Source organism: Hypomesus transpacificus, chromosome 19 (genome assembly GCF_021917145.1).
Source record: "Hypomesus transpacificus isolate Combined female chromosome 19, fHypTra1, whole genome shotgun sequence".
Classification (NCBI taxonomy): Eukaryota; Metazoa; Chordata; class Actinopteri; order Osmeriformes; family Osmeridae; genus Hypomesus; species Hypomesus transpacificus.
The window spans coordinates 7,711,686-7,732,834 of NC_061078.1; the positions used below are offsets into that span (position 1 = coordinate 7,711,686).

The 21,149-nt window shown below is 47.5% G+C and overlaps 1 protein-coding gene across 4 annotated transcripts; it reads left to right on the forward strand.

The window, feature by feature from the left end:
- The first annotated feature begins 395 nt into the window (after positions 1 to 395).
- nedd4a (NEDD4 E3 ubiquitin protein ligase a) lies at positions 396 to 19,814 on the forward strand. Of its 4 annotated transcripts, XM_047042518.1 has the most exons (29): positions 396 to 677; positions 1,987 to 2,060; positions 3,503 to 3,581; positions 3,732 to 3,770; positions 5,481 to 5,534; positions 11,681 to 11,731; positions 12,130 to 12,191; positions 12,375 to 12,477; positions 12,952 to 13,115; positions 13,239 to 13,359; positions 14,003 to 14,281; positions 14,667 to 14,753; positions 14,854 to 14,973; positions 15,077 to 15,307; positions 15,407 to 15,484; positions 15,600 to 15,654; positions 15,771 to 15,829; positions 15,955 to 16,020; positions 16,186 to 16,415; positions 16,577 to 16,698; positions 16,804 to 16,874; positions 17,008 to 17,103; positions 17,239 to 17,312; positions 17,444 to 17,504; positions 17,595 to 17,654; positions 17,777 to 17,884; positions 17,973 to 18,069; positions 18,157 to 18,229; positions 18,337 to 19,814. In XM_047042518.1, exons 1-29 carry the CDS (start codon positions 633 to 635, stop codon positions 18,437 to 18,439), a joined length of 2,862 nt encoding a protein of 953 aa, XP_046898474.1. In that variant the 5' UTR covers positions 396 to 632; the 3' UTR covers positions 18,440 to 19,814. The 4 variants fall into 4 exon arrangements, with proteins under 4 accessions (XP_046898474.1, XP_046898472.1, XP_046898473.1 ...); XM_047042516.1 differs by lacking the exons at positions 396 to 677; positions 1,987 to 2,060; positions 3,503 to 3,581; positions 3,732 to 3,770; positions 5,481 to 5,534 and adding an exon at positions 6,580 to 9,171; XM_047042517.1 differs by lacking the exons at positions 396 to 677; positions 1,987 to 2,060; positions 3,503 to 3,581; positions 3,732 to 3,770; positions 5,481 to 5,534 and adding an exon at positions 6,580 to 9,171 and having other exon boundaries at positions 14,872 to 14,973.
- Positions 19,815 to 21,149: the final 1,335 nt, after the last annotated feature.

Genomic DNA, 21,149 nt, shown 5'->3' on the forward strand with positions numbered 1-21,149 from the left:
GTCAGATGAGGAATGATAAGGACCTGAACCGTAAGTGATTAAGAACACTAATGGGCAAAATGTTTTTTGAAGGATTTCGCACCCTCCGCCGGTTCACCAAAAACAAAAACGGATTTCATTGAATAATTGCACATTTCCCAAATGGTCATACATTGTAGTGACATAAACACATAGTTATAGAGAATAACAGGGCATCGTGTATGGAGGTCTCTTAAAGTAAATAACTTTACATGTTAAATGGATTTCTGTACCTTTCTTTTCAAATGACACATTTATGGGTCATTTGGAAATGACACATAGCAAATCTATCCTTGTAGGACCAGCTCTACTCGGCTTTAGTCATAGGACTTTCTGCGACCGTCTCCTGACACTGCTATGTCAAACTACGTGAGTAGGAGGCGTGGCAGGGTGGCAAGGGAGGAGGAGGAGTGATGGGTGATAATAACACGACGTATCTCGACCATCGTGTTCTGACAGTAGTTACTGTATCTAACAAACTGACTGACAGATCTCTTAACATCTGCAGTGCTGTCACCTGGACTTTTTCCTAAACATTCACTGGGTGGCTGTAATACATCCATCCGCGAGAGAAGAGGACACAGCCTGCTCGCTAGTTAGCCAGCTCGCTAAGCATGGCCGCACTCACACCCGAGGTCCGAGGACTTGAGCCAGATGAGGTAAATGTGGATTTATGTGTCTGGATTATTTGATATCATAGTTGTTTGATAGGAAATCAAAACTAGTAATAGTTTTACATATGTGTTCTGGTAGTCAAATGAGTGCTCTAATAGCTTGATGGCACATTAGCCAGCTACCAATTTTTGAAATTATAGCTAAATGTGGTACATCGTTTTGAATGCCTGGCCAACTATGTTCCGCCGATGCACTTTTAGCATTCATGCACTGGCACTGGTAAGTCAACGTGTTGAAAAGGGACGTTATGAATAGTGCTAGTCCACACATTAATACGTTATCTGGATTTACAGCGAAAGGGGCGGAATTAACTTAACTGTAAGAACATTTTAGTTACTGGTTTACCCGCACACGTGACGTTCTTTCACTAGGTGAAGTTCAAATGAAATAGGGAGTTTTTTAGAGATGTATGTGAAGGGTTTGGGAAATTTCCCAATAATCTCCAGGAGTTGGATACATGCAACAGACAACATCACACACATGTAGATAACATGAATAATATATAGTCAAATAACTGTAAAATTAATAAATAGTGCTGGGTTTACAATAAATCAAGTGTACTCATAAGGGGTATATGCGACTGTGGCGTAATGGAATTGGGGTACTTGTGTTGGCGTGTAGTCGAGGCCAGCAAGGAGGGGCACGTGCGGCACAAAGATTTAGAACCCACTCTCTGATAAAGGCCGTCAAAACAAAAAGAAGAGGTCTCAAGGACTCAGGAGGAGCTACCATTGGCAGTAGATTAGTGATGAGGCATTTCTTCTTCTGGTTCTTATCTTGAGTTGTTGCGAAATCGTATATAGCCCTGTGTATGACTCATATTTTCTGTAAAACGTGGTACCTGAGATGTCAAACACCAGGATGATACAATGTAGTTTATTGGCTGTGACTCGCTGTGTGTTTATGTGCTGCCTGTTACGGAGTTGGGATGTTAGAAACGAATAAACACTGTACGCACAATTACATTAGTTGTTTCAGTTCAATAAAATAAAAAATTAATAGTTTTAGTCATTACTAAAAGAATAATACATTTCCCCGCTACGAACAATCAAAGCTAATTCGTTATTGATAGATCTGGATACGGTACCACATTCTGTTGCACATGATAGCCTACCACACCAAACGACTTCTCAAACTCTGGACAGGACGGCCCGACCGTGCAGTATATTTTACAGTAATGGCAATTCGATAGATGTTAACACACTCCCAATGAATCATTACATCAACAGTTCCTTGAATTTGTCAATTGGAGTAACTGATGTTCCCATGTGACTTATTATGGTGTCATTACAGGTGGAATCAAGGATTCTCAGAGTTAAAGTCATCGCTGGAATCGGGCTAGCTAAGAAGGATATCCTTGGGGCCAGGTCAGTCATATAAATAGAGTCTAACCAAACTGCCCTCATACAAGCAAACTTGTCATGCTTTTTAACTCCTTGAATGTGAAGATTCAATGAAGCCTTGTATCTCACGGTGCTGTTTCGCTCAAAACACAATCAAGAGTGCAATAGGCTGTCAGTGGGTCCAAAGTGTTTGTTTATACAGGACACTTTACATCCAGCTCAGGCCGGGATTTGTTGCTGGTTGGTAAGTCTGATGTGTAAACACAGTGGACCTGCCGATGTGTGCAGCCAAGCTGTGTGCCAACCTGCAGGTAGAAACATGAGCTGCTTTGTGTAACTGTGCTTCCTTATCAGCAGGGCTCACTCTAGAGGAAGTCTAAAATGTCTGTCAACTGAGACCTACACAACATTACTCTCATGTTAGCTTCAGAGATAGGGTAAAGGAAACTCATGGCACAAACCCAGCTTACTGCCATTACCAACATGCTGTCAGGAAACTGATTTGCCTGCCCTGCACAAATGGAGAGCTGTCAATCTTCAAAATATATCCACAAGTGGCACCTGTAGATGGTGCTAGAGCTAGTGGTTGGTCTCTCTGTCCCTGCTACACAGGGGCAGAACCTTGGGGCTCTTTCCTGAATCCGCCTGCACTATATCCTGTCCAGATCAGCTCTCAGTCATGGGTGCTACCCAGCCCCTGGCCCACAGGGCTTGTTTGTTGTTTATTGACACAACTAGACTACTTTAGGGTGTGGTGGCTGGCCCCCGTCTTCACCGTGATGTACACTGCTGTCTAGGAAGTCTTGGGTACACAGGAATTTAGTGTCCACAGAGGACCCTAACCCGAGTCACATTATATTGTTTTTATATTTTATATTATTTTATTGAATTCTTTAGATATAATGTGAATATGTATTATTTAGTGAATTTAAAGATGCTGTAAATTGGAATTGAAAATGAGTTTTAAGTTCATCACACCACAGAAGAATGTGTTGGTGACTACCCATCCAAATTTGAATGGAAAAAAACACTGACAAGTATGTTTAATTAGGGTTTGAATTCGTGCGAAAATCAGCAGTCTTCTCTGCTTGAGATTGGGTGGGCGTGTCGCCTGAAGGAGCTTCAGCTAAAGTTAATTACTTTGTCTTTGCATTGTACCAGCTGAGTAACAGAATGCAACCGTCTGTGATCTGACGTAGATAGGTCACTGTGACATAGATAGGTCGGGTTTTGGCTCAGCCTATACAAAACCTGAGCTGAAAACGGAAGAGAAAAAAAAAAGAAAAAAGAAACACGTATATAATGTACTAAAAAGCAAATCATGGAATTTTCTTTACAGCATCTGAAATTATCCTTCATATTCATTCATGTTAATATAAGGCTGACAATATGAAGCTTGTTGGTGATTATTTAACATTACATTCTTTTTAACAATTGAATATCTACTGCATTTTCTTTTACCACAGTGATCCATATACAAGAATATCTTTGTATGACCCTGTCAATGGAGAACTAACCAGCCTCCAGACAAAAACTATCAAGAAGGTAAGTAGCCAAGTTGCTGACAATGTGTTGGTATAGGATCTAATGTTCTCTGAAATTGCAGATGTATTAATTGTTCTTAGCCTGTAAGGCAGCAACCCCGCTCCATCTAACACTTGTTATTCTGCACCTGTTCCTCCTCCTTCCATGAAGACACTGGACCCAAAGTGGAATGAGGAATTCTACTTCAGAGTAAGTGAATTACACTATCAGGAAAAAATATTGATGTGTGTGTGTGTGTATGTTAAACAGGCAAGGGCAGCACATGGAAACCTAGTCTTTAACATCTGGTCACCTGTCTCTCTCCCTTCTGTAGTTGTCCCCTTACCCTTCCACATATCTGAATGGACCTTTAGTGGCAGGTTCCTCTTCGGTAGTGCAATCTCTTTGACAGGTGCAAACTGAGATCCAGACCAACAATATTCCAGCTGTTTTTCTTACAAAGCATTACAGAGCATGTTTTTAAAAGCCAACCTAGCTCATAGTGTAAGTGTGTGGTGTTTTGGTTCGATGTTTTTGCTTGCCTGTGCAGGGTTGGTCTTGCCTATGCAGGGTTGGTCTTGCCTGTGCAGGGCAGGGTCTTGTCTATGCAGGGCTGGGTCTTGCCTGTGAATCATTGGTCTTGCCTGTGCAGGGCTGGTCTTGCCTGTGCAGGGCTGGGTCTTGCCTATGCATGTCTGGGTCTTGCCTGTGCAGGGTTGGTCTTGCCTGTGAATCATTGGTCTTGCCTGTGCAGGGCTGGTCTTGCCTGTGCAGGGTTGGTCTTACCTGTGCAGGGCTGGGTCTTGCCTATGCATGTCTGGGTCTTGCCTGTGCAGGGCTGGTCTTGGTACTGCGTGTCTGCTTGCCTGTGCAGGGCTGGTCTTGGTTCGGCGTGTCTGCTTGCCTGTGCAGGGCTCGGTCCTGTTTGAGCTCTTGTTGCTATACCTGTTGCATTTGAACTTTTTAGTTGTGGGTCCTTATTTTTTTTGGGGGGGGGGGGTGCGCTGGGGGTGGTAGTTCTTGTTACAGTGTCTCACCCAGCCCTGTTAGCTAAGTTATTTATGTAACAGAGTGGTGTCTATTCCTAAAGAATCAAAGTGGGGGGTGGGGGGGGGGGGGGACTAGCTGGAGGTGAACAGAATCAGGAGGGGCTGAGACCAGATGGTGTTGGCTTCATTGTCGTTAATATGTAGGGTCAGGTAATTGTGTTGATTTAAATTGGATTTCTGTTGATGAAGGACACGATTAGTATTATATAATGGGGCTATCCTTGCTTTTCACTGTCGCTGGATTTCTGGTGTAAGGATAGTGAGTCACAGTCTATTTGTGCCCCTGAAGCCAGTGGGCTATAGGACTCCCTCCAGGTGGACTCCTGGAGCTGCAGGCAGGCTTCACCCCCACTCAGAAGCGTCTCATGTTTTACACCTCATAGTCGCTACCTCCCAGCATGGCTCAAATCTGGTTGTGACTCAATGCTCAGACACCACCCTTATGTACTGTAGGGGCTGCTTGAAATGTTCTGACAAGCATGTATTCACTGTTCTGTAAAAGAGTGAAAGAGCTGGCTGTATCTGACAGAATGTCTAATGATTCACCTAACCTTTGTCTCTTCTAACCTTGATGGAGACTCAGTGAGTCATTGATGGAGACTCAGTGAGTCATTGTTGGCCACACTGTTAACATGGTTAGAAAGAGCAGGGTTGTTGTATATACACATACAAAGATAACTACTGTATTACTAATATGGAATTATCAGGTCATTCAATGTGGCCTACTTTTCAAGGACATGGACACAAAGCAAACAGCCTTTGTAACTACAAAAGTGTCCAACAGAAGTGCACATTTTCTCCAAGTGTGCTGTATGTATGGCATGTGTATGCAGATGTTTTGATCAGTTTGATGTTGTATTCTGTGTTCCAGGTTCATCCCAGGAAGCATCGTCTGCTGCTGGAAGTGTTTGATGAGAACCGCCTGGTAGGTAGATTCTGGTGGAGGTGAAACTGCTTCCACAAGGACATATTTGCATATATTCTCATCAATATTTGTGTTTTAGCAGTAGACTGATATTTACAGTGGCCCCGGTGTGTGACGGAAACTGAACCAGGTACCAATGGGCTTTGGTGACTGCAGGGATGGTTGTATGTGGAGTAGTTATATAGTATATAATAAGAAAGCCAACAGTGATAAGGTGTAGCTGGGTTGTTTATAACCTTTGGGTTTTAGCCCAGCAGTGCCCCAAATACACCCTGGTCTGTTTGAATTGCAGGTTGCCTCTTTAAAACAGATCTAGGAAATGTAAATGAAATACTCTAAAGAGTTCAACTGTCTTGATCTCATAAAAAGTCTGGAGTGTGACCGGGTCAGCTATTAATTTTGTTAAGTGCTTATGTGCCCGAGGACACCTGACTAATGGGGGTAATGGTTAACCAGAAGTCCCCATAATAGACTCTAACAGGAGATTAGTTAGTTGTTTAAGATATTGAGATAAGGCAGCATAACACCAGGCCTGAGTGTAGATGTTAGCAGATGGTAGCATGCATTACGTAGCCTACGTACACTGACGTGGGGTGGTGTGTGAAGGGTGACATAACCCTGCCAGTGTTCCTATAGAACATCCTCCCTTTCTTGGAGGCAGTGACGGTGGACATGTTGGAGCAGGCCCAGACTCATCAGGCCAGGGTCTCCAGATGGTGTGGGTCTAACGAGCCGGAGCTCAGACCTGCTGCTGACTGGAGCGATGTGGCTGTCTCTGACACCAGACACCCTGGAAGGGCTCGCTTTGAATTCCCAACACCAAGATTAGGCCTAATCCCTGATGGGGAGGGACTCTACATGCTAGGGAAAATCAAACAACTTTGGAGTGGTCTGAGATTCCCTGTGTGGCAGAATGCCACCAGACCACATATAGCCTAATGTGATGTTGTCTAGTGCAGACCTGTGTCTTAGTGCAGTTTAGGGGTTGGGGTGCGGGCGGGAGGGAGGGAGGGAATCATAGTATATGGTGAGGTGGGAATAGTGTCACGCGGTGCCAGGGGTTGTGACGTGGGAGGGGTCCCTGTGTCACACGCTCTCTGCTGGTGAGTCATTTCCTCATCTGGACTCCCTTAATACCATCACACTATGTCATTGACCTGCCGGCCAGCATGGCTACAACCCCCCAGAATAGCTCTGAACTCACATAATAGTCCTGTGATGGGTGTGTGGTGGATCTACTCAGCTTTTGGTTGTTACATTGAGAGTCAGATTACAGGTGATGTAGCTGACCAATGTGTGTGTTCCCTGACCACAGTCTTGACTTGAGCTACACGTAGCTACTGTATGTTGAGGTGTGTTAGCAAGGCTGGATGAACAGGAATGTTTGATTTTAATATGTCGAGTGGGGGATCTTCACCACAGTAGTACGTCTCCTTTCTTCCGCTGTTCATTATGAAACAGGGCCGTCATCCTAAAGCGCTTGTGGCTTTATCTGTGGTTCAGAGGGATGCTGCAGAGCTCAGGCACGCAGTTTTATGAGCTAGCTGACTTCTGCAGTTATCATAACCAGCAGAAGTAGCTTCCCTGTAAATTGGACCAGGCTGTGGTGTTTTCCCAATATGGCTACTACAAGGATACCCTATCCTTTAAGGTTGATGTAGAATGATGTTGAAACTCATTCCTCTTGATTTCCTGTAACTCTATACCGGTGGGTAAAAATATTTGAGGGACGCGGTACAGGCAGGGAAACACTATCCACCCGACAGCCTTGAGAAGGCAGAGTCTTGAGAGAGTGGGCTGAGAGGCAGTCCCTCTACTGAGCTGGTACATTGCTGGGCTCTTTAATCCTGTCAGAGGGTGACCAGGAGCTGGGCCAGGGCTGTGGTAGACTCTGTGAGGATAGACGGCAGAAGACACAGAGTCCGTGAGGCTGGGGCCGAGCCTGGGGTTGAGGTTTGGCTGAATTTGTTTTGTGAGTTCTACCCCTTAAAGTGCCAGTGCTGCTCTGTGTGGAACAAGTGTGGATCTAACTCCTTAAAGAAGTGGACCACAGTGGTTGTTTCAGGCTGAGGCTGAGAAGAGTTCTTTTGACCTGCCTTGACTAATAGCCTTCCAGCAGCAGAGGAATGCAGCTTGTCACAAGAGCTATTTTGGCAATGTGCTGCCGCTAATGCTGGTAATCACGGAACAGGACTGAGCAGTTGCTTCACTGTACTTTCTCAGCCGTGAGGCCCTGCCATGCAGTGCCCCTCGGCTCGGTTGGGATTAGAGAGCTAAACGGATGGCACGCCAGCTCCGTTTGCATTTTGCGTCGAGGAGAAGTAACACAGACCCTCTGTCAGAGAGCCTGAGCAGCCATGGTGAGGAGAGCGGCGACACTGTCCGCAGCCCCACTGAGAGCCCAGCCCACAGCTCCCTCCACATGAAGGTGACTCCTGGACAGTTGGCTCTGCCCCCGCTGTTGCCAGAGGACGCTAATCTGCAGCGCTACTCCTCCGTGTTCATACCCAAGGTTTACCCCGCCGGAGGCAGCAGGAAGAGCACCCTGCAGATCTCTCTGCAGCCCTGCGCCAAGTTTCACGGAGAGCAGGAGGGGGGAGCGGAGGATGGGGAGGCTGGGGGCAGTGAGGGGGGGGCAGGGAGCGTGTCTGACGGGGGCTCCAGTAGTAGCAGCAGCACGGCCAGCGACGCCGGGTACTGCAGCAGCAGCAGTATTTTTGAGCCGGAGCTCCCAGAGACGCGGCGGGCGGCCCAGTACAGGAGTCTCCCCCGTAGGAAGGCCCGGGTGCCACTGAGGCGTTGCTCCTCCCTGGTCATCTTCCCCCGGAGCCCCTGCAGCACGCCACCAGCCTCCCCCGTCAGCCCGGTGGCTCTCCCTGCCCTCCCACTGGCCAGGGGCTGCTTCCAGACCTCCCACCAACTCCAACTGTCCGCCAGCGAACCCTCCACAGACGACGACACTGTCGCCTCCAAGGGATCCATCGCTACGGCACTCAACGGCCTGCGACTGTCCAAGAACAGTTGTCCATCATCCGAGTTCAGGGATGCTAGGCCTGTGGTGCATTTCAATGTTCCTGTTTTGGATAAACTGAGATACGATATGGAGGACGGCGGGACTCCTGACAGGTCAACTACTTTAGACAAGCCGCCAGGTCGTCACTCCAGTGTGCTGTTGCACTTTGCCCACCAGAGGCCTGCAGTGTTGTCTGGGAAGGGTGTGCCCGCTAGGGCTGCGGTCAGTGTGGAGCATCCTGAGAGTCCACAGCAGGAGGGGGAGAACTCTCACCGGCACATCAGGCTGTTCCGCAGCACGTCCGCTAGCCTGCCGCCCTCTGCTAAACTGTCTGAAAAGAGCCACCACCCTGCCTGCCAGACCGGCAATGGACAGGAAATGCCAGGTCAAATTGCTGGTCATCATGCTTTACAGAGGAGCTTTTCCCTGGAAGTCCCCTACCACAATACCGGAATCTCATGTCACGTTTCCAACCCCAAGCTGGCCAACTCACAGGCTGGCTCTCCACATGTTCACATACGAGTGTCTCACGGCCCCGGGGCCAGGGTCTCTGGCTCTGTTACTGATTTAAACACTAACCAGAGAAGGGATCATGTTCATATGAACCCTGGACTCAACACCAGGGTGAGTCTTTTGGTTGTTTTGTGTTTTCAATTTAGCAAGATGGATGTCAAGTGATAATTATGACATGATATATAATTCTTAGTAGAATGGGAGTATACATTAGAACTTGGCATGTTATTGATGGTGTTACCTGTGGCAGTGCAAGACTGTGACTGTTTTGTTGTGACATCAAGACACATCAAATGTGACATTACTCAGAAAAGCTTTGAGGTGTCCGGTGAAAGTGAATGCAGTGAAGGGGTGTAATGAGTGGTTCATAGAAAGAAAAAAAAGTGTATTGTTTGTTTATTGTACATAGAAACTGCAAAGTTTCCATGTAGCAGTTTTACCTTTGACCATGTCTCCTCCTTGACATGGGTCTTAAGAGGATCCCATAGCTAGCTGTGTAGGCTACTGCTAGCCAACATGTTACCCTATATGTAGCTAGCTATGCTAGCATACATGTAGCTAGCTGTGTTAGCATAGCATACATGTTTATATCTCTAAATATGTTAACTTCACGACTACTTGTTGTACAAGCAAGCAGAACTTTAGCTTAGCTGTTGAACATCTACAGCAGTCTTACAAATACCATGCTCTATGTGAACAAACATTGTGAGGCATTTGGTTGTGTCATAGTAAGCCAGGCTAGATCCTGGAACAGCAGAGAGAAAACAGGATTCATTGGATAGCCTACCTAGTGTATTTGTGTGTGTGTCTGTGTGTGTGCGTGTGTGCGCGTCTACATGCATGCTTTGGTTTAGTGGGGTTCTCCATTTTTATTATTCTGTTAACGCTTTGAGTAATCAGTTTAAGTATTTACCCCAGGCTAATTTTAGTTTTGGAAAGGCAGCCGGAGCCCCCCCCACCACCACCACCCCCCCCCCCCCCCACCACCACCACCACCACCCCTCTCTATAAATAAAGCACTTCCAAAATATTCCCCCTGACTCCAGATAGTCTGGTGGCTGAAGCACTGCTGTGGGCAGGGGACTCAGATTTACCAACGTGACACCAGAGCACAGCCCAGTCATCTCAACCATCTTGGGTGGCTGTAGGGGAGGGGGGCATGTTATGCAGGCTTTGGAGAGACTGAGCCTTTTGCAGTAAAAGAGTGCTGTGTTCCCTTCACTGTGGGTGCCCCTGCTAGGCCATGTTTGCAAAGCATCAGGTGTCAGGTCCCTCTCTCCCACCCTCCTCCCCCTCTTCCTCTCTCCATTTAGCAGCTTGTCAGGAAAGACCTGCGCTAGCAATTAGCCAAAGCCGTACCAGCTAAACTCTATATGCTCATTAAGGACAGAAGACCTCACAGCTGCATAGCTCCTGCTCCAGTCTAGCAGGTCATATAAACCCCGACTAGATAATCTACAGTGCTGATTCATCATGTGTTTTTTGAGAAAAACAATTGACCTAGTGGTCAGTTGAAAATAATATTTGGATATTTAAATTGGACCTGTGTGTGTGACCCGTCAAGCTGTGATAGTGACACTCTGGTATCTGACCTTCTCTATGTAGTGTTGTTGCAGGCTCGACAGTAAGACAGGTTAAGAGCAGTGCAGCGGTGTTTGGCTGGCCCTGTTGGGTTGAATGCTGTGGAGGTGGTCTGTTGGCAAACACAAAGACACACACACACACACACGGAGACATAAATACAAACCCATGACCACTAGAGAAAACCAACGCTTATCTTTCCCTGCACAGGTCATTAAATCCTGGCTGTTGAACTAGCAGGCCAAGGCCGTGGTCTGTCTCCCCTCACTCTCTTTATTGGCTGCTGGTTGTTGAGAGTCTCTGCTGGGTTATTGCTACCTGATGGATGTCTTATTTGCTGACCATCAGCAGGACCTTGCAGCCTGTGTTAATGAGACGTGCCTGATTGCACGCTCTAAGATGAACGGGCTATGGACCCACAGCTCTACTTTAGTACATTTGTTTGTATTTTTTTCTTTTTTTTTTTTTAAACTTTTGCCTATTTTTCCTGACCATGTGATGTGTTGAACAATAATGGCATCACAGAGACCTCAGTGACGTAGGATGACCTTCATTTTGTGTTGTTCCTTAGTAACACAGTGCAGAGCGGAGGAGCCCCAGACCGAGCATGTGTGGTCAGAGAGAGACTGGCCTGCCTGGTTTAGCCCAGGGATCTACTGGCTAACTGATCTGTTGCATTGTTACGACCTGTTGAGATCACAATAGCTGAGAATGTTGAGGTTTATGGTTTGACAAGTCGTTTTTAAGTGGGGCTTTAAAGGTGAGGTCATGGCTTGTATTATCTGTGAGATAGTAAGTACAGGGTTCTGTGGGGCAAGTCAGTACCACAGTAGAGGTGACCATTCATGGAGCACAGGTGTATCTAGACCAGTCATGTGATGTAGCGTCTTGACATGAGTCATCCTTTCAGCTCTGTGTGGGTGTGTATGTGTGTGTACCTGTGTGTGCCTGTGTGTGTGTGTATGCCTGTACCGTACATAACAACCACACCCTTTCAAATGAGATTGCCTGTAAATGTCTGTTTCTCTTTCTCTGGCAGACGCGCGATGACTTCCTGGGTCAGGTGGACGTCCCGTTACAACACATCTCGGTGAGAGCAGGACTCGTTCTCCTCCAGAACACCTTCACCGTCCACTGCGTTTACGTCCCTGAGTCTCGGTTAACTCACATTCCATCACCTCATTAGTGTTGATGTACTGTCGTTTATAACCGTTGGGTTTTACCTTGACCCAACCATGACTTCTTCTGACCTCATGTAAACATTGAAACCCTCATCACTAAGTGTCCCTGTGTCCCTTATGGAAAAAGAGCTGTCTTGTTTGTGCTCCTCGCTCCACACGGTACACAGGCTCCCTCCACCACAAGGCAACTGTGGTACATGTAGTGCTGCTCCACATGGAAACAGACTATGTAGAGTAAAGCCTTCATAGCAATTCTACTCTTACCATTTTTAAAGTGCTAAGCTTTTTTCTTTTGTTTTGTTTTCAGACAGAAAATCCTAACATTGAAAGGCCATTCACATTCAAGGATTTTCTACTTCACCCAAGAAGGTTAGCATCCTCTCATCGTTCTCCCTTCTGTTTTCAGCTCCACATACTCATATTAGCATTTGAAAAATTTATAATTTTGTTTGTTTTTATTACATTTTGTTTGATTTAAACTGAGATATGTTTAAAGCATATATAAAGATGTCACTGTTTGAGTTCATTGTTGACTTTGTGCTTGTCGTGCAGCCACAAGTCCAGGGTCAAAGGTCAGCTGCGTCTAAAAATGACCTACCTGCCTAAAACTCCTGCCTCAGAGGAGGAAGCTGCAGACCAGACAGATGACACTGATGTAAGACCCCATGGATAAACAAATCATCTAATTCATGTATTATGAATGCATTAATGAATTAGACATTGTAGCTAAATGGATAAAGCCACCGTCAGCTTGAGCAGTTTTAAAAACACAGCAACCACAGCTCCAGGGTGTGACAGGTGAGCCTCTCAGTGTGAGTCACTGCCCTCAGCCCAGAGGGCCTGATGTCACCAGCCCTGGAGACTGACTGGCTTGCTCCCCTGGTATTCATAGAACCAGTCATCATTCTTCAAATAGATGCTAGTGCTGGCTAGTTTGATTAAAAAAAACGGTCCTATATTAGTCTCCTCCACGAGCCTGGCAAGGTGAGAGTCCAGACCACTTTGGGAGATGGAAGGGCAGGGAGCACCTGGGGGACACCCGGGTCTAAGAGAAACTGCTCATCTTTTCCACTCGAGAAGACATTGGCAGCTGGAGAAGAATTGAGTAACATTCCTTTTTGTGTTTCAGCCCGGATGGGAGTTCCTGGAGGGGCAAGACATGTCGGGTCCCAGACACAACCACCTGCTGCCTGCACTGCCCCCTGGCTGGGAGGAGAGGCAGGACAACCTGGGCAGAACCTACTACGTCAACCATGACACCAGGACCACGCAGTGGCACAGGCCAATCATACAGTAAGTCTCATCACTAGAAACTCTTCACTGTCCAAATGGATTGTAAACTTGTGGTCTCCTGTGGTAGTACTCTCAAGACTAACTGTGTGTGTGCGTGCGTGTGTGTGTATTCCCGCTGTGCAGAGACAGTGAGGAGGAGGCCGAGCAGAGACAGACCATCCACATGGAGGCCCAGCATGCCTTCACAGCACGCAGGCAGATCTCCGACCACGACGAAGCCATCGACAGACACGAGTCTCCTGAGGTAACACTTCCTGTCCTTGACCACGTTCTCTTAATGACATCTTCCTCTCCATGACTACTTCCTGTCCATGATCACATCCTGTCCACAACCCTTTCCTGTCAAAAATCACTGTTTGTACATGGCAACTTCATGTTAGTAACTGCCATCTGTCCACAGCCACTGTTCTGTAGTTGTACTAAGCTGTAGGTCAGTATGTGTTTTATTGATCCTGGCCAATAGAAGCTGCATGTTGGTCAAAAATGTGGCTTTTGCGTGTCCAGTCTCTGAGTATAGCTAGCTGTCACTATCAAATCACTCTACAACTCATCATCTATATTCAGGCTACCAAGAGATGCCTATAGTTACAGTATGTCTGTACAATGTTTGTCTTTGTGAAGCTGTAGATAGAGATCATACCTGAATATGATTCTTATTTGTAAATTGAATCCTGACCTAAGCCAGAGGTTTACTGAGGCCTCCGTGTGATTGGATGGAGAACAGTATTCCTGAACAATATGTAGTTGTTCTGAACCGTGTGTTGTATTTTTTCCTGAGGCGCGTGTTGTGGTGTTTTTGAATGTAGTGGTGTTTTTGAGCGTTGTGGTGTTTTTGAGCGTAGTGGTGTTTTTGAGCAATTTGTTGTTGTGCCTGTGCTCTCCTCCAGAGCTGGGAGATCATAACAGATGATGACTCCACGTTGTACAGTAGCAGTGGTCTCAACCAGTGCTCCCCCCCCCCACCCCACTCCCCCATGGGGTTCCACTTCCCCCCCCCACCCCACTCCCCCATGGGGTTCCACTTCCCCCCCCCACCCCACTCCCCCAGGGGGTTCCACTCCCCCCCACCCCCCCACTCTCCCCTGGAGTTCCACTCTTTCTGCGAGGAGCTGAGCCACCTGCAGGCCACTGGAGCCACACCTGGAGACAGACGCACCTCCCTCACGGTGAATAATGCACTTTCTTGACGTCCTCCCATTACCGCGGCCCCTGTTGCCACGACTCTTGTTACCACGTCTCCCGTTACCACGACTCTCGTTACCACGTCTCCCATTACCACGACTCGTCACAATCTCGTACCATAGCTCCTGTTACCATGACTCCCATTACCATACTGACTGGCGTTAGCAGGTTTCTTGACCAGACAAGGCCACAACACTGTAGTAGGGACTCCATCTGGCCGTGGTAATGTGTAACCACTGTGCTCTCACTTCAGCACTATATGATCCTGATTAGACATGGAGAGACTGCAACTGTGGTGGGAGGGTACAATGTTAGGTTGGGTTAGCTCAGACACGGTTCTCATGGCTGTGGTGGTGTTTTCCTCCTCAGGCTGCTCACTCTAGCCACTCAGGCCCCTCCAGCCGCAGAGGAAGTGTCCAGACCCTGACTGTTGAAGAGCATCCAGTCCAGCCTGTGGTGTGTACTACACAGCCTGCCCACCACTGCTCTGTGTGTGTGTGTGTGTGTGTGTGTGTGCACTCCAAGCTTCTGACTTGCTGACTGTGTTGTGTTCCAGATGCTGCCCACCTCCCAGGGCCTGCCGCCAGGCTGGGAGGAGAAGCAGGACAGTAAGGGACGCCTCTACTACGTCAACCACAACAGCAGGATCACCTCCTGGACACAACCACTCATACAGGTTGGCTGTAGACTATATCCCTCTCTCTCTCTATTCCCCTATGTCGCTCGCTCGCTCTTTTTTCACCTCCTTCTCTCTCAACTCTTGTCCCTCTGTTGTGTAGATCACTTCGGAAGGAGCAGGGGGCCACAATACCCTGTCCGTGAGCCCCACGGTATACCATCCCCCGATGCTGTCTCCAGAGGCCTCCCCCCAGCACTCCCCCAACCCCCAGCACTCCCCCAACCCCCAGCCCAAGCAGGAGTTCGGTCTGATGCCCCCAGGCTGGGAGGTCCGCAGCGCTCCCAACGGACGACCCTTCTTCATCGACCACAACACCAAGACCACCTCCTGGGTGAGTCTTGTACCTGACCCTCTACTGGGGCCTGGAGAGCCAACCCTTGGAATTCCAACTGGTTTGTGTGACTCACTTCCTGTGTTTTGCCCTGAGCAGGAAGACCCCAGGTTGAAGATTCCTGTGCACATGAGGAAGAGACCGTCGCTCGATCCCACTGACCTTGGGCCCATGCCGGTGAGTCCTCCAATGACATCATGCCTCTATGTTGTGATTTAACAGGAAGAGATGTTTGTGCTGGTGTGGGGAGGAAATAGGAAGTAATCTTTGTGTTGTGTGTCCGCTGTCCAAGCCTGGCTGGGAGGAGAGGGTCCACAGTGATGGCAGGATATTCTACATCGATCATAGTAAGTAAGAAATCGAAGTAGAAAGTAGAGATCGACAAACCCACCACCAGTTTCCCAACCCCTCTTCAACACTGACAGAACTTCTCTCTGCCCTCCTCCTTACTGTGCTTGTCTAGACACTAAGAACACCCAGTGGGACGATCCTCGTCTGCAGAACTCTGCCATCACCGGGCCAGTGAGTACAGATCGGATCCAGCTGCAGTCAGGTTCTCCAGGACGTCCATATCGATGCATAATTTAGCAAACAATCAAATATCCATCATTGATTTCTGGTCCCGTGACCATGTCTGTGTATTCTAGGCTGTGCCGTACTCCAGAGACTACAAACAGAAGTATGATTACTTCCGAAAGAAGCTGAAGAAACCGGTAAGTACCCCCCCCCCCCCCCCCCCCAGATTCATATAGGGTTACTGAGCAGGAGGGGGGTAGTATTTCTCTCTCAGATCTCTCTTCTCGAGGCTGTTCCCCTGGTTGGCTGTGTGTGTGAGTGGGACAGTCTGTCCTGACCCAGCCTCTCTGGTGTCCCTTCAGGCCGACATCCCCAACCGCTTTGAGATGAAGCTCCGCCGCAGCGCTGTGCTGGAGGACTCGTACCGGCGCATCCTGTCTGTCAAGAGGGCGGACTTCCTGAAGGCGCGGCTGTGGGTGGAGTTTGAAGGGGAGAAGGGCCTGGACTACGGGGGCGTGGCCAGAGAGTGGTTCTTCCTCATCTCCAAGGAGATGTTCAACCCTTATTATGGGCTTTTTGAGTATTCTGCCACGTGAGTCTCTCTTATGCCAGTGTTTGTTTAAATAGTACAGTTTGACAGGGTCACCATGGTGAGGATGACCAGTGGTGATTTCAATTAAAGAGCGATGTATAAGACCAGAGCTGGTGGATAATGTTCCGTCCTCCCCTCCTCCTCCCCCTGTCTCCCTGCAGGGATAACTATACTCTGCAGATAAACCCCAACTCAGGCCTGTGTAACGAGGATCACCTGTCTTACTTCAAGTTTATAGGCCGAGTGGCCGGCATGGCAGTCTACCACGGGAAGCTGCTGGACGGTAAGGCTTCTCGACCTCCCCCTACTCCCCCCTGACCAGTAACCAAACCGCACTTGTGTGACTTCCATCCCAATGCTTTGCCTGTGTGTATTTTTTCTCCTCCAGCCTTTTTCATCAGGCCCTTCTACAAGATGACACTGCAGAAAGCTATCACCCTGCACGACATGGAGTCTGTGGTGAGACGCCGGCACGCTGCAACATCGTTCACATGAAGCTGTACCAGGTTGCCATGCGACAAGTCACTGTGTGTGTGTGTGTGTGTGTGTGGGGGGTCACCACGGTGATAGTACGTGCTGTGTTGCGTTTCAGGACAGTGAGTACTTCAACTCCCTGAAGTGGATCCTGGACAACGACCCGTCCGACCTGGACCTGAGATTCACCATCGACGAAGAGCTGTTCGGCCAGGTGACACATTCCTCTCCTCCTCTCCTTCCTTTAGCCAAGGGGTGGAAAGGGTGGAGGTGATGTTCTCCGAAGTGCTAATGTCCTCGTTTTGCTTCTCCTCTCACCCATCATCTCTCCTTTCCTCCCTTCCTGCAGACACATCAGCACGAGCTGAAACCGGGCGGGCCGGAGATCGTCGTCACCGACGACAACAAGAAGGAGTACATCCAGTAAGCACAGCCGCCCTCTGGTGACAGAGAGGGGAATAGGATGCCAGTGTTCCACTAGTCTCCTGTTGGGGGCGCTATGGGTTGTGTCTGCCGTTGACCTGTAGGTGACATGGGTGTTTTGTGCTCTCCAGTCTCGTTATGCAGTGGAGGTTTGTGAACCGAATTCTGAGACAGATGACAGCCTTCAAGGAGGTAAACACCATGATGGTTAATGATGTGTTGTTTTTTTGTATTTTGGTCATAACTGTGATTCAACACGTCGTTCGCTCTCTCTGTCTCCAGGGATTCTATGAGCTGATACCTCAGGATCTCATCAAGATATTTGATGAGAATGAGCTTGAGGTGGGTGTCCCTCCTCAACATCACTTACTGCACAGTGGTCCACCAACCTCCATCCAGTAGGGGGACAGATTGTCTAACTTTCTGCTCTCTCTCTCTCTCTCCTCCCTGACTCTCTCTGGTAGTTGTTGATGTGTGGACTAGGGGATGTGGACGTGAACGACTGGCGAGAGAACACCAAATACAAGAATGGTTACTGCTCGAACCAGCCAGTCATCCAGTGGTTCTGGAAGGTAAGCTTTAGCTCTTCTAGATTTTCTTGTTGTTATTTTGTTTTGTGTGTTCGGATGTTCAAGAATGTGGTGCTCTGCTGTTCCTCAGACGGTCCTGCTGATGGATGCTGAGAAGAGAATACGCCTGTTGCAGTTTGTGACTGGAACCTCCAGGGTCCCGATGAACGGCTTCGCAGAGCTCTACGGTGAGGTGCTCGTGCTGGGTGACGCTGTGCGTTCTCACCCTGGGTGATGTTGTGTGTTCTCATCTTGTGCCGACGTTGTGTTTTCAGGGTCCAATGGACCACAGCTCTTTACCATTGAGCAGTGGGGCACCAGAGACAAGCTGCCCCGAGCCCACACATGGTAAGCCCCCCCCCCTCACACCGCCTCTCACCTTAGGCTCAACAGTCGGGTGGTGTTTCTCTGTCTCGACAGTAGACCCGTCTCCTGACCCCTCTGTTCTTCTTCAGCTTCAACCGCCTGGACCTGCCTCCCTATGAGTCATTTGAGGAGTTGAGAGAGAAGCTGCACATCGCCATAGAGAACGCCCAGGGCTTTGATGGAGTGGACTAAGATAGGGCCGTGGGTGAGGCCCAGGGGGGGGGGGGGGGGGGGGGGGGGGGGCGAGGACAGACATGTGGCGGTGCAGCAGACACTGACACCGATGGCAGAAAGTCCATGATGGATCTCTCTGGTTTAGGACCAGACTCCACTAGCCTATCCTGGACTAGACCTGGGCCCAGACCTGGCCAGGACCAGACCTATCTAGCCTTAGAAAGGGAGAATATCACAGAGCCATGTCACCATGGAGACCAGAGGAAGATGAGGGAAAATCACTATCTGCTGTTTGACTAACTATCACAGTTTAAATATGTATTTATGTATATACTTAATCAGTTAATCAAACTCATTATAGCTATATATACCCTTGACTCCATCCATGATCAATATGTTGTCCAAAGTATTGTAAGGTTAAGTATACAGGGGGTGTTGGTTAGTGTATGAGCCACTGAAGGAACCTCCAGGGAATATTACTGGAGAGGTTGCTCGGCGCACCTCCCCTCAGCACTTCTACATATCACTGTTCTCTATCCTGATAAACACAAGACATGGTTGCTTCTGCTGTCCTACTAAAGAGCTCTGTTTGTAAGAGCTCTTCAACTTTATAATTGTTCTATAAAATACTATATATATAGAACTGTCATATATATATATATATATATACATACTGACAGTTCTCCACTGAGGGCTGTACATTTGTTGCCTGAGATGATTTCTTGAAAGGGACTGACTGGTGATTGCTTGCTCTATCCCATAATCTCATTTTATGAAAGCAAAAGCATACGTTTACACTATCTGGTATGTTTACAGATTATTGATGAAGGAATATGTTTTAGTCTGTTTCTTTTTTCTTGAACTACATTTTATACCTTTGCTTTTATAAAATAAAGCACCTTGTTGAAATAGCTATACAAGTCTTACAGTGTATTGGTCTTTGCCAAAATATCACCTATCTGCTTCAATAAGCATCATTTTATGGTTATCCTATGCTTTTAAGTGCACATTTTACTTGAGAATGTTTACATGTAAACATTGCTGAAAATAAGCACATTATTTTGCTGGTGATTTATACTGTTGAATTATGATGCCTTCATTTGTAATGTGTTTCTGCTCATCTTTTACAATGCTCTTATCCTTGAATGGAAATATTGGTAATTGTTTAATTTTATGTAATTCTGAATAGTTTCAACATAGATACTTAATTTATTGTTTAATATCAAATATGTCAGATGTCATTCTGACAGATGTAAGTGCATTTTATATCAATAATGGAAATTATTAAATAAAAGTTCTGAACTTTGTTTAAAAGAACTGTTTGTTTTGATGGCTTGCTAAAGTAAATGGCAGAATATTTCGAAAAATAAATTCACTGCAATTCAAGCTGTAACCTGTTTGTGGTTGATTTTTTAACTGTCACATTTTTGTCTTCTTGGCAACTTCATGCTCACCTCTACTGTAATACATAGTGTCTCCACAAGGGTGTGCTGATGCCTGTGTTGGGATATCACATTGATTAGTTTGCAAAAGTGCAGATATCATGTAGACATACTGTTTCCTCATAGCAGTCACCCAGCAGCTCCTTGCTGCACAGTCCATGCAAATATTGGTTTGTATAGACTATTGGTTGGTACCAGCTAAACCCCAGCTCTGTAGCTGAAGCTGTGTTGATGTGATTGATTACTGAAATACTTTCTCACCAGTCATGGTGGCGAGGAAGGCCAGGAGTATTGGCTCTGCACTGCTATATATCTGCAACCTTCTAATCTGTTGTTGCCTATCAACAAAAGTCTGTGAAAGGAAGACCATCTATTGTGGCAGGGTCCATTCACATGATTCAGCTAAACAGCCTTAGTCCTGCAAAGCACTGACTGAGAGGTCAGAGGTCAAAGTGCACCTCCCTTTTAGGCCTGTGCTCTCAACTCAACGAAGGTCAGAGTGGGAGGGGTCTGTGATGAGCAGGATGGCTAAGGCTTCGTCCAGCATCGATCTGGCCCCCTGCCTGACCTCCCAAACACCCCCACACCGTCACTCTGGTTCCAAACACGGCCATATTGGCAGATGCCCAAACCCAATTCCTAATCAAAAACCCTCGAGACCCCCCACCCCTGCTTGTGTGAGAGGTCAGCAAAGAGGAATCTAGATGTTAACTTTCCCATGTTATGTAAGAGCATTGCTTGTGACAACAGCAATAAGGGCCATACTAAATGACTACTATTCAGCAGGTTTATATACAATCATCAAGCATAGGTCAATAGACCAGATTAACATTAACATTGGCTTGTGTGGAAGAGTTAGGGTTATGACTTAATATTTTAGAGTTGTGTGAAGGAGGTTGTCATTGTGTTCTGGTGTCTGTGAGGGTCAGGCTTATGACTCACAGACCTCACCAAATGTATGTTTCAGTGTGTGTGATAGTGTGTGGTTCAGGGTTGTGATTGTGTGTTTCAGTGTGTGTGATAGTGTGAGGTTCAGGGTTGTGATTGTGTGTTTCAGGATGTGTGAGAGGGAGGTGTACAGCTGGCTGAGGTGCTGGTGTGGAGAGGGAGGGGTCTGGGAGGGGGGACATGGTAACACTCAGCACAATAGGAGATGAACGCTGGATCAATATCTGCCTCCACCCGGCAGCTGTCCGGCTCCCATCAATGATGCCTTTCCACGGGAGGAGAATGTGGTCCATTTCCATGAAGCTTCTCCATCTGCAGAGTGACCACTTTCCCAGCAG